The sequence below is a fragment of the Macrosteles quadrilineatus genome, unplaced genomic scaffold (genome assembly GCF_028750875.1).
Source record: "Macrosteles quadrilineatus isolate MER2022 unplaced genomic scaffold, UCM_ALF_1.0 Scaffold_9__3_contigs__length_116548681, whole genome shotgun sequence".
NCBI classification, from domain to species: Eukaryota; Metazoa; Arthropoda; class Insecta; order Hemiptera; family Cicadellidae; genus Macrosteles; species Macrosteles quadrilineatus.
This window is the reverse complement of record NW_026542602.1, coordinates 37,223,440-37,237,493: the sequence shown is the minus strand read 5'-3', so window position 1 is coordinate 37,237,493 and position 14,054 is coordinate 37,223,440. Positions and strand designations below refer to the sequence as shown.

Here is a 14,054-nt window from a genome sequence, read left to right as displayed (position 1 = left end):
CAAACTACGATCACTTTGATGAGTTAGAGTGTAGTTCAATTTACGCTTAATTAGCGCGGGTGGTCGGCCGGTCCCTAGCTATTGTTGGGAGACCATAGTCTGGACGAACCATAGGTCTTTACCTTGAAATAATATACCTAAATGGAATTTCAGGAAAAAGCATTTAGCTTGGATTAAATAAATATATAGGATGGAGAGGGCACAGCTAACTCACCTGGTGAAAGGTTGCAGACGAGTCATAGAACACATAATTATCACAGAAATATCAAGTATTATTATTATGTGTGTGTTTTATGTGTTCCTTGACTCGTCTGCAACCTTTCACCAGGTGAGTTAGCTGTGTCCTCTCCATCCTATATATTTATTTAATCTAAATTGAATATCATAATATTCAGTTCCAATTTTCAAAATTCAAAAACATTGGTTGAAGTATGTTAGAAGGAGGATAACATAGCTTTTGGATCTTTAAGGATTTAAAATAAGAACCAATTTTAAAGTACATTACTTTATGGGGTAGCAATCAATAAACAATAATGGGACGACACATTAGGGGACATTTCATGACCGAGGAGCGAGACTGCTGTTGCCCGGGGCGACGGACATCTCACCTCCTTGACTGTTTTCTCTCAGTGGGCTCTGTGAACAAGGATTATTTTAATGCAACTAACTTTATTTAGGATGGCATTGTTATCAAGTGTGCACAGCTTAGGTATCACATATCCTTTTGATGGTTCAGTTATGTAATTACATATTTGGTAAGTAATTAAGATTCTTCTGAAGAGTGTTATCTGAATGACCTAACATGGAGCAAAAGCCTTTAGTTTAAAGGTTATTTTTATAGGCTAATCTAAATGGGAAATAGCACAAGTAGCACAAATTTTACACTATACACAAAACTTGTAATATTTCACCAAACAATGAAAGAAAACGCACAAAAACAGTTTGAACATCAAGTTCACAAAATACACTCAAACATACCGAACTAGATTTATTGGGACTATTGGCTCCTCCCTGTTGTCTCGTACTACATATTCTATTATATTTATTTTCCATGTGTTTAATATGTTCTTTCTTTTTAATCAGTAAGGTGAGCCTACACATCCTGAAGGTTCATCCTATCTACCACAAAATACGTAAACCTGCCCAAAATATATTTTTTATAAAATAATGTAACATAAAAAAATTTTATAACTAGTTTTTATACTAGTTAACTGAGAAGCCAATTGCATAAAATGTTGAGGGTCCAGGGGGAAGATTTATAGCATTAAAAAGAATTGTAGGAAGGTAGGCCTAGTTGATGATACCAAATAGGCTTGTGAGTACAAAAGATAAAGACCATGGGAGTGAGTAAGCAAGATTGTGATTTCAATTATTTCAATGATTTCAAGAGAAGTAACGTGTATAAGTGTTACCTTAACATGGATCTGATGCCTAAGCATTGCCGCTCGCAGGATTAGCATCCTCGTTTGTCTCTGATATTCCCGGCCGACTGCCAGTGACTTTTCAAAGGTTGTGCTGCGCTGGTCCATGTCTTTGGCATAAAGAATCTGTGCAAACAGTGTGTAATTACTATTAGGGCAAAAATTACTTTAATTACAGTTAGCCTACTGATAAAAATAATGTTTTTTTTACCAACATGATCTGGTGATGAAGGTTTGAATCCTGGGTTGAGAGATTCCAGTTGTTTTTGGGTACCTGAAAACTGCATCAAAACAGGTGTGTGTAGGGTATCCAATTTAACAGGAATTAGGTCATTTTTAGGATCTAATGAATGAAGTTAAACATTTAGCGACATGAGATATCTCTAAATTCCCGAGTTCATAGTACTTTTGATGTTTTCCAAATAAAGAACCATCAAATCTTGATACAGTAAAACCTCACTAACTCAACACCAGGCAACTCGTCAGTCCTTGTAACTCGACAGTCAACAGCTGACGGCGCACATCTAGCTGGCTTTGTCTTAGACTATTGTCTCAGACTTTTCAACTTTTAATTATTGAACATTTGACAATTCTTTGAAGATACTCATGCGAGAAATAAATTTACATGTACAAAATTAGTCTGTAATTTTATTAATTTATTAAAATGCATTACAAATTTCAATGTTCTTGATAACTTGACAACCCCCAAACTCGACAACATCTCGGTTCAAAAATTATCAAATTAATGAGGTTTTACTGTACTTAAACATATGTAGCCAGAAGTTTCTTGGGAAAACCTCTATTTCAACATCATCTTTGAAAGGAAAATGCACACAGCATCATAAGAGTAATTGTGTTCAAAATTAAATCTTAATACTTAAGGTTAAGGTATAAGCAGGAAAACATGGATTGCAAATACTTCTAAGAAACAACAGTCCAAACTTCTCTAATTTTTAGGGTTATGTCGGGGATAAAATATGACGCTCTCGGACAGAAACTCGAGGTTCTAGCCACTATACAACACACTTACATATTACTAAAAGTTATTATCTAATTTAAAGTACGCTCATGTACAGTACAGTTTACTAAACATCGAACAGTATTGGTACCTTGTTGTGTGAGTCTATCCGAGCCTGGATTTGCCCGTCCAATATCAGCTGCATTAGTTCATCCTCTAGAGCTCCCACAGAGGTGTTCAAAGCTTCAGCCATTTTCCTCATGTCCGCAGACAAGTACGGGCTGCAACACACCATCAGTGAACACCTCTTTGTGCAAAGCTGAATTGTGAAATTAATAATACTTCTCGGCTATACTACCAATTGAACAATGAGGTTTGAAAGAGTAAAAAGTTACATAGAGTTTGCACCCACTTCCATTAAAATGTATGACTTTTAAGTGACCCTTTGCTTTAGTCACAATAAAGTATATTCTATAACAGTGTACAAATGATCAAGGACTTACCTAAAGTATTGTATGAGAGCTCTGTTGCGTATCTGAGTATATAAAGTGTTAACGTGTGGCGCTAGGTACATATCTAGATACAGGTTGTCCTGAAAACAGAACAAATTTAAGTCGTAGAGTATTGTGAGGGTAAAATCCTAACATTTTAAATCAAAAACAAATCCTAAAATGCAGTCTTAAATCTAGAACAAAAAGGGTTTAATTTTACAATATAGAATTAAGTAAGGAAAGAAATTCTTAAAATTACTTTGTCTTGTACATGGATTTAAAAACTACCTTTTCACTCTAGGAGTACAATGTTATTATAATCTCCAAAGAATAATCTGTTTTTAAAGAAACAAAACTATTACTACCTTCTAGGCAGTGAAAAGTTACTTAAACCACATTAGTTTATGTATTGATTGAAGGGTATTTTTCCTCATTAAGTAGACACATTTTATGGTAAAAACTTAATAAGTTCTCAACTTACCTTGATTTCATCTAGAAGCTTTAAACAGGATGCATATTTGGACTCGTAAAACTTGAAAATAATATCACGAAGTTGAGGCTCTAATTCTAAAAATAACTTAAACGAGCTGAAACAAAAATAAAACACAATTTAATTAGTAAACCATGTACATCAAACCAAATCAAATAATTGTTTTTCAAATGGAGCGCCAATTTCAACATTATTTAGTCCATAGTCCATGAGCTGTTGAAAATGAGCAAATATTTTCAACTGAAGATGTTTTAAAATAGGATTTTAATATATAAGATTAAAAAACAATGCTTATCATTTTTTAGTTTCACTTGTGCAGAATAACATTTAAAATAGAAACTGCTCCAATATTTTATAACATTTTATTTTTATGAGGCCTTTAATGATGGGTTTAATGATGCCAGCAAAGCTGGCAAAAGGCCTCATAAATATAAAAAAATGTATAAAATATTGGTGCAGTTTCTATTTTAAATTTTACATTTTAGTGGTACTATACGACAAGCCCAACACATTAACAAGAAGTGTAATGACTCATGAGCAGACTGACTTGAATGAACCTACTTCTAGGGCTTTACTGAAAGATTTTTTAGTGGAAATGAAATCCACTCGACACATCAAAAGGCTTTGTTTGATCACATCATGTCCAAGATTCATCGGACAATTAATTTTTTCTCCTTTTTTTCAGCGAATTTCTCTATGGGGTAAAAATTGGTTTTTCTCATTTTTGACCTTCAAAACTAAATTTCCCAATTTCTCTTTAGACCTTTTTAAAGAGCTTAAAAAAAACCAATAATGTATTGAAGTGTTTTTGTACGGTGTTTTGTTACGAAGAAAATTCAATAACTTGTGAATTTAAAATTCCCATGTTATGGAGAATTAGTTAAGTGTCATAGCTTGCTTGTTAATGGATATATGATCAGGGCCGGAACAAGGGGGGGGCAGAGGGGGCGGTTGCCCCGGGCGGCAGGGTTGAGGGGCGGCAAATTTCTGGTTGCAGAAAATTTGTTTAATACAGTTTGTAAAAGTTTTTAATGAGCCAAACGTCATAAGGAACGTCAATTAAGTAATTTCAAAACTGCATAACGTAATAAACAAACAATAATTTTACAATAGAAATCAATATAGCCTAAATTGCAACGGAGTAGAAAACACTGAGAGCCCTAATAGCATAGTTAGCAGCACAGCAAAGTTTGTTTACAATTTCAGCTGATCGCCATCCCTGTCAAGGCGCCATGCCGCCCTGCCTCACTGCCGTGGTTCGTTATATAGAAGTTAGGTTTGCAGGAATTTCGCTAAGTCGTGGTTCAGAACCAGCGTCGATCAATATAGGTCGGGACTTGACCTCATTAAAATACAGTACAATTAAAGTAGCATGGGCTACAATACTTTACAGTACCACAGTGTTTACATTGTACAGTAGAACCTAAATTATCCGGCATAATAAATTGGAGGGTACTTGAATATTGCGCAATCATGACAATAACATTGACCTTGGTACAGGTTAAAAACTATAAGTTTAAAATCACAGCTTGTTCTAACCCTCCTAAAACCTAGCCAAACACTGTATTGCATAGTCATAAATTATGTAAAGAACAAAACAAAACAGTAGAAAGTTTTGTAAGCTACTGCTCGCGATAGGCCAGTAGGCTACTTACAGTACAGTACTGATTTATCACAACAGAGGAATGTCAATAATAATCATTAACTACAGCATTAGTGTTGCTAATGCTAGTTGAAACAAATCGTATTGAAAACAATAAATTATTAGATAAGTCATTATAAAAGTGTATAATCATAGCCAACTTAAGGATAGTAAAAATACTCGTAAAAGGAATGTTAAAATAGCGATGTTGTTATTTTTTATCTTTGGTTTTGTTTTTATATTCTTTCTTAGGTTTTTCTTTATCAAAAAAATTGTACAATTCACCATAGTTATCCCATATCGCCCAATCACAGCTTACTAAACATTACGTCGTCATCAGTCCTCAGTGAATGAAATCAGTTCTCAGTTGCAACATGGCGCGCGCAGAGACAGCAGACTAGCAGACAAAGATGTAAAACGGAGCAGACAAATGTTAGCGCAAGCTATGACGTGACCTTTCCATTTCATTTGATAAAGAAACAGATTTTCCCAAAACAATAATTGGGTGGGGGATTTGTTATATCGAGGGAAAGACGTAGACAATTCGTTATGCAGAGGTTAAATTCGCAATGTAGAGGTTCTGACAATGATAAATTTGTTATATTGAGGTGTCTTATTTTAGCCGAAATCACGAAAAATTCGTTAAATCAAGGTTGTTGTTATAGTTTGTTCGTTATGTAGAGGTAAAATATACACTGTGTCTTGTGGAGAGTTCTAGGGGATTAAAAAAAATTCGTTATATCAAGGAATTCGTTATATCTACCTATTCCACTTTACCTATTCCATTTTTGTTTAATTTGTGAGGGATTTTTTGTTGTGGGTAAAGGGGGGGGGAGGGGCGGCAAAATTTAGTTTGCCCCCACTCAAAAATTGTCTAGATCCGGCCCTGTATATGATCAAACTTGGCAAATTTATTTATTTTAGACTTAGCTATTCATATTTTACTAAAAAACACTTATTACCCTCCCTGTAGTAGCAAACCTAGGTAGGTACTGGTTTACCAATGTTATTAAAATAAATTTAATCAAAAATCCAATCGGGTAAATGGAAATTTGCTTAGTCTGCAGGTATGCTGCAGAGAGGGGTATTTTTTTCTTAAGACATTAGGCAAGAGCCTGGGATTGTTTTTCACATTACTTCAGGCTACCTAAGGGTTGGGGCAATATCACTTAGATAAAATCCATTTGGTGATTTGGCGGAATTTGAACCCAGGACCTTAGGGACTGAAGTCTCAAGCTCTAACCACTAGACCAGCTCGCTCCCCCGAACAATTAACCTTGCCAACACACAAAATGAAACAGTGGTGTAGCCTACTCTGGTACAACAACGGTAACCTAATAGGCCTACCAGTGACCGTTGGATACTGAAGTAGACATCCCATCATATTGATCAGCTGTCAAATTTAACACAGTAGAATGAATGAACAGTTCACAGAATCCGCTACAGTCAATATAATATTTTCTCTTTTAGTTTTTGATACTGTGTTAGCAAATGTTAGCTACTTAATAAAATGATATGGTTTACAATAAATTTTTCTATCATTCTTTGGCTTGGTTTAAAAGTTGGTCTGCTCAACAGAAATCAGTTATTAACGCCAGTACATTTGTCAGGGTTCAATTAAGACCAAACTCTATTCAGATACCGGTACAGCAATAACAAATTTGGTTAGTTGGATTTTTACCGACATTTGGGTTATTTTAGTGTTAATAGACAGAATCATGCCTAGCTTTTACTATTGCAATCGCAGGACATGTCTGCAAATATTTTGCAATTGAAAAATTTACGATTTTTCTGCAATTGCGGAGGACAATTAAGATTTCTTGTGACTGTGGGAGACGTAAATTATGTCTATAAAACTGAGGAAGATTTTCAATATTTTGCCAGTATCGGGGAAAAAATGACGTTTACGAGAGGGTGATGAAGACCGTGGGATATATTTAACATTTTGACACAATCATAGAAGATGATGATAATTGATAATGTTTCCGAGACTGCTGGAGTTGGGTATTCATGTCTACACGGCGGCGGAAGATTTGCAAGATTTTACCACTATCGCAAAAAACGATGGAGATGTTTATGTGACCACAAGAGAAGATGATGATGTACTTGACCGGGAGAGAGATTCAAGATTTGGTCACGGAAAATGTTGACAATATTTCAGTGACCACGAAAAAACAATGATGACTTCTACAAGACCGAGAAAGATGTGCAAGATTTTGCCGCGAAGACAGTGTTTCCGTGACAGCGGGAGTTGATGATGTCTACACAACTGCGAGTGAGATAGTGGATTTTGCTGTGATCACGGCTTCTGCTTTCTTTAATAAACATTTTTAACACTAAGGTTAAAAGATTTTTTAAATTATTTCTGTAAGTGATTCGGATAGTTGGAGTGCAGTTAATTGTAGTTCTATTGTATGTCTATTTTTATTCAAAAGCTGGTGACAACGTTAACATAGGGTCTGGTTCTACAATAACCTAATAGGCCTACATTACAATAACCTACCTGCTAAAGATGACATTCTTCTGCAGTTCTTGTCGGTCGAAGGTGGCGAGTGCACAGAGGCCCCCGTAAACAGCCACATTGCTAGGACTGAGCAACTCAGGGAAGTCACAATGGTCCAGACTGGCTTGTAGGAAGTGTTTGGCTGCTGTCTTGTACTTGCTGGTGGCTAGCTCAGCCAGCCCAGCCGCACACTTTAGCCTTGTAAGGATAGCCTGGTTACTCTCCTTGGCCTGGAAAATAATCACAGTCATTTTTTCAGAACATGAGAACCTTAATTTTAAAATCTCAGAAGATGATTCAAGTGTCAAAAACACACATCTTCATCAGATACAGCAGACCTCCTACCATTCAAATCAATTGGGACCCGACCCATCTGCCTAATTTGATTTTTTAAGAATAAAGGAAATTTAAATGACAGTAGACAGTGGCACTAGACAGATGACTGTTAAAGACTCGATGTTTTTACACAATAGACTCACCACATGACAGAAACAATATTGGCACTCATACAAAATTTTAATGCATTACCACATATAATGAAAAATTAAAAATTGCAACAAAAAAAAATTGCTCAAGATGATCTGGGTGATTAGAGTTTGGATATTTGGGAGTTTTATGGTAAATAAAAAAAAAATGGTACCGTAACATAATCAGGTTCAGAGGCATTACTTACATGACTAAAATGATAAAAATCAGAAGTCAATTTCTCTACGTCATCTGATACAAACTTAATTCTAAGTGCATTGAGCCCATTTGATCATCACCTAATATTTTCTTAAACCATCACTTCTAAAAAAATACAAGAACTACTCCATGAATCCTTGTAGGCCCTAGTAAATATCTAGTGATTTACATGATTGAAAAAGAATATGCTCTCTGAGCACTACTATCGAGTATTATAGTTAAAAAACTTAAATTGTCAACTTTTACTTTGATAAAAAGAAACTTAGACTTTTGGTAAAAACTTACCCCACCCTCAATGAAATCTGGTGTGGATTCGGCTTTGTTGACGTAGCTCAGGACGTGAGACCAGTTTTGAAGGTAAACACTAACCTAGAACATAGTAAGCTTACATGGTTTGTTTGAAGAAGCATTGTTGACCAAAACAAAACGTTGAGCTTAATCGAAAAAGATATGCATGATATTTTTAGTCATATTCTTTGTGACTTTGACGAAGGTAAAGGATCTTAGGCCAGGTACCAGCAGAATCAAGCAGCAGCTCTCTTCACAAAATAGAGCTATGTAGGGACACCACATCCATGCTGTGTGTAGTCTACACCTGCCATCATGATAGGATGTGATTCAGAATCCTGACCAAATAAATACACCATTAATCAACAGTATAAAAGTAACTAGAATGCAAGAGATTCTAGAACTGAACTAGTATTGATTTCATATTAATGAAATATGGATAAAATGCTGATTTTCTATTTCTCAAAACTGTTGAAACTGATGATATTGATGAATTGTTTATTTCCGGTATCACCAGGTTCAAAAGTTTTTAGGAATAGAGAATCTGAGTTTGCTCAATCCAATTTTTAAGACTAATTAGAAAATATCCGGATCAATCAGTGTTTTTCACAATTAACAAAATTCATTGCTTAATACTATTGCTAAAATTTAATTTCTTTATAAATTCTATATTCAATCAGTCTCATGTCAGCGGCTCACCTTTATCACGTTGAGACACATGTTCACCACATGTCTGCCGCTCGTACAGTAGTCTCTTGCGCGAGAGTAGCACTTGAGGGCGTTACTGAGGTCTCCACAGTCGAGGTGGTGATCTCCCAAATCGTCATTTCCTCTCCGGATGCTCTCCTTGATAGAGTTGCTTCTGTAGTTTTTCAAATCTGTGTCTAATTTCTCCAGTTTCATCGCGCCTTTCTTGTTTTTCGACTCAATCCACCCCAGATCTGGGGTTGGGATGTCTTGGAGCCCTCCTCCGGCTACGTCAGGCAAAGACATCCCCCTGAATAAAGAAAAGGTTTTAAAGTGACTAAAAATGTATGACTAAAATGTACAAATCAACAGTGAGTAGTACTATTTTATATTAGTATACCGTAGTTTTATTTTAGAAATTTACCAACTTTTAACTAACCTTAATATATTGTAAATATGCCTATTGGTTGGCGGAACATGACTCATTAGAGGCCAACCGATATTTTATTTGAGGTCTTGTTGATAACAACATTTAAAATACAACAAACGAACAAACCCAAAAGTTTTGTGTGTTTAATATTAAAATCTAACATCTAGGCCCTACTGGGCTGCATAAGTAGAGATTTTTGTCAGTAATAATTGTTTAGTAAGGAGCCAATAATTACCAAATCCAAACTACGCAAAGGGCCTATTCGTTATGTTTTCAAAGTTTTAACAGGATAACCTTCAAGTCCCAAAGGTCTACAGTCAGTGGTCAGTGAGGCTTTTTCTTCTCTATCTTAGATAAATAGCCGTGAAACGCTAAATCTAATAATTACCTATGTTAGTAAAAAATACTTTTTTACTAGGTATTGTACATAACCAATTTAGAAATGTTAATTTGAGGTAGGCCCTACCGGTAAGTCTCTTTTTTAACAGGGACAATGTGGTCTATTAAGTCTACTAAACACAGACAAAACCATCTTTAGAGCAGTTTATTAGCTCATCAATAGTGGTTTACTCCAAAATTTAGGTATGCAGCCGACATTTAATCATACCTCAGCTATTGACCTGTTGTTTTAAAGGCGAGGTTTCAAAAGGAGGGGGATGACTTCAGCAGTTAAAACTACCTTAATTTTGTGAACAGAATACATACAAGACTTAAAATGCAACATAGACTTACTAAAATTTTAAAATATATAGACAAATATTTCAATTTAAAAACTCGTGAGGGAAGTTGTGCTGAAATAACCAAGCTTGATATTCTAATCAGGGATTTTTTAAATAATAAAAATATGCCTATGTAAGTTATAAAGCAATATAAATTTTGTTACTGTATAGCTTCCTGCAGTTTCTTGTGCAGTTGTTGGTAAAGGTTTACGTTGTACGTCTGCATTACGTAGTTGATGGCCATTTTCAGAGCTTCTACCCTCAATGGTGGACAATGATCAGCAATGTACATCAGACGGTACAATCTTGCCAACCCTGTATAGCTGTTAGTGTACGCCTCCAGATCCTGCAAGTTCAGACAATAATTAACTTAAACAGTGGATTTGTTACGGTTAGGCCTGGGAAAAAATAAAAAAAATAACTATTTAAAGTTAAAAGTATGAAATGATATGTCACGGTTTTATATTTGCTTGGTTTAGACTGATACAAGCCATTCTTAAACTACCGGTACTTTTAATGCTAAACCAAAATGGATTTTTCTAAGCTTATATTTATAGCCTATAGATTAACGTCCCTATACATAGTTGGTCGCCTAATATGATTTGAGATTCAGCCTGGGTAGAACATAGTTATTACAATAGACCTCAGCATAGAAAAACGTTTTTGGTTATTCTTTTTTAGTCATTTAGGCCTAATTATGGTGGTTGGGGTGGAAGTTAACAAGATTAGCCAACACTTCTGACCAGACATTTTGCGCTTTCTATTCTATAGGCCCTAGGCCCTACTAACTGCATGTGTGTCCACCAAAAACTTATTATAGGCTATAGTATACTTGAAATTGGTGCTCACAAGTTGGAGAAAAAAAAAAAAAAATTGCTAGGGTACCGGTAGTTCAATTAACGTAAATTCCATGGGGTTCAGAGAGTTAAGTATTATTCAAATTTCTCTTGATTCAAAATTATCAGCAAATAAGTTACCTAGACTAAGTTAAATAGTTAAATGCTTGTGTTTAAAAATATTAAAAACAGAAAACAACAATCATAAATAATATATTTATTTGAAAATAGATTAGAGCCTAATATGGTGGGTGGGGAATGGGGACTTGAGAAAAATTCAGGATTTAAAGGCCAAGTGAGCAAATAAAGGTTGGGAATCTTGCTTTGACTAGACTATATTTACCTAACACTAGATGCCTCTCCAAGCGAAGAGTTAATTTTGACACCTTTCTACCCAGTATTTTTGTTAATCTACAAAACTTTTAGGCAGGACTTTATCTAGGGCTACCAATGTGAAAATTATCTGTTAAAATACTTTTAAACCTTTGTTGTGATGTAACAGAACACTGAAAATAAGTCAGTTAGATTCAGATTAGGCGTAATGTTTAGGCTGATAACTTATTTCATTTTTTCATTAGCTTACCAAAGTTGGGTTTTCCACCAAGTATGGGTCCTCCTCTGTATTGTCATTATCTTCCATAGGAGCATCAACTTGCATCGGTTCAACAGCATTTCCCTGAATCAATAAGACATTTGAAACCGTTGAGCCAATATAAATCTGGGAGATCAGAAATCAAAGACGCTACAGTATGTTACAACACCAGTAGGTCTAGGCCCTACTGTTTAAGAAGAATAAAGGAAGAAAAAGGTTGTAAGCTTATAGAACAGTTCAAGAAAAACCCAAGAATAATTGGCCAACCACACAACCTTATAAGTTGTTACATCTCTAGGTTCATTTTAACCTGCAAGTTATTAAAATAAATATTGATTTCAGCACAAAACCAAGATTGTTACTAGGTTGATTCACTCAGTTGCATCATTGCACCGCTACTTACGACTAGATATTTAAGTTCTAGGTAAGTTATGGGGTTAATTTTTGTAACTGTTAAATGAAATTACTTTCCCACTAATGTACATGACTTGAGATTGCAATGCATACAATGGATACAATACAGTACACTATAAGATGTACGTAATCGCAATAAGTTACTTGAATTTAAGATTTTTTGGATCAGGTGCGCTTGTGGGATCGACTGCAAGTGGTAGGTACTCTACCGTACTTGTTTTGTGATTAATGTTTCTAAATGGTGGTCTTTGTTGAAACTGGTTGGTTTTTGCCTGTATGTGTCTTTTATTGAGTAGGCCTACCGTAGCCTAATTTAAGTTTTGCCTAGTCGTAACTTATTTGAACTTTATGTTGTTTTTATTCCAAAGGGTACAGTTTCTTAGCTGGGATACGCTAGGCCTAATATTGATTGAAACAATCAATTTGATCAGTAAACATTCATTCTATTTTTCATTATCAGCAAGTTTGGCTAGTTAGGTTAGGTTATGACAGTTTCATTTTATAATTGATAGCCTATAGTTAATTTTAAACATATCGATTATTAATCGATATTAGCGTAGCCCGGTTAAGAAACTGTACCCATTTCAAATTTAGGCCTAGGTCTAAGCACGAATACTTAAAACAGACATGGTTCTAGGATAATATTCGTGGGTCTTAAAGTAAGTTATTATGCCTTAGCAGTTGTTTTGATAAATTATGGGCAATTATGAAACATTTTGGGACATAAAACAACTGCAAATACATGCAAAGGTACAATTCAACCCAGCTTATGAGCGATTTCTTTAAATATTGAGCTAGGTTTTCTTACTTGGTACATCCTTAGTGGTAGCTGCAGTGGAGGCAATGGCATGCCTTTTTCAATGGAAACTTAGATAATTTGACGCACAGCTTGCAAGTTAAATACCGGGAGGTTTTAAAGGGTACAACTTAACGTTAGCAAACTATTAAGCACTTATTTCAATCTTTCGGGTTAACTTCTAAATAAAATCGGTTGTTCGGTTCGGCACTGACATTGAGTTTCACAATTCACACTGACAACTGACAACAAAGAAAACAACACTGACACTGACACTGGAAGTTGAAGTTGGACTTCTTCTTCTTATTCAGCAGATGGCTTGCACCGTGCAGGGCTGCAGGCAGACGATAGACAGCCTGTCAGCACTAGTCTATTGGTTAGCCACCGCAACCATAGAATAATGTTAAAGTATATAAAAACAATTTAAGTAAAATCATAGATAAAACATACTCTCTTAGTAGATTTCTCATCCTAATGCAACAGCTGAAGACAATTTTATTGTTAGTTCTGTACGGTTTATGTTAGAGGTCGTGTTTTGTTTACAATTTGTTTCCCGTTAATACAGTCATTTAAAACCTCGTTTAACCAAATAATACGATCCAATCATAAACAATAAATTGTCCCCTAGTTATTTAACCAAACAGTAAAGCACAAATCTAGAAATTAACCCTAAAATAATAGAAACAAAATTTCGTCGACACTAGCGCCCAGTGTGGCATACATGAACTAGACATGAAAAACGAGCTTCAAAATTTACAATGGGATGAGAAGTCTACTTGTGTTGGTTAGTCTATGGTAAAATATAAACTATAAATAACAATATAGTAAAACACTAATCCTACTAATATTATAAATGAGAAAGTTTGGATGTATGGATGTATGGATGTATGGATGTATGTTTGTGACAAGTGAACGCGAAAAATACTGGTCGGATTGGGCTGAAATTTGGCATGATGATAGCTCACATTCCCGATTAACATATAGGCATATTCTTATTTCAAAAATCCTTTCGGGCTCCGCCCCAGTGGCTCTGGAGTTTCCCATGTTAACCTTATGAGAAATGGAATTATTGAATCTTAACAGCTGTTTCAATTAAACAAGTT

General features: G+C 35.2%; 1 protein-coding gene across 1 annotated transcript; it reads right to left on the bottom strand.

The window, feature by feature from the left end:
- Positions 1–489: 489 nt before the first annotated feature.
- On the bottom strand, positions 490–13,201 carry LOC129002793 (COP9 signalosome complex subunit 1-like). Its single transcript, XM_054430850.1, has 11 exons — positions 12,964–13,201; positions 11,733–11,825; positions 10,478–10,659; positions 9,177–9,474; positions 8,475–8,558; positions 7,506–7,735; positions 3,352–3,457; positions 2,883–2,971; positions 2,531–2,660; positions 1,413–1,547; positions 490–636 (listed from the first exon to the last, which is right to left on the bottom strand). Exons 1-11 carry the CDS (start codon positions 13,003–13,005, stop codon positions 559–561), a joined length of 1,467 nt encoding a protein of 488 aa, XP_054286825.1. The 5' UTR covers positions 13,006–13,201; the 3' UTR covers positions 490–558.
- Positions 13,202–14,054: the final 853 nt, after the last annotated feature.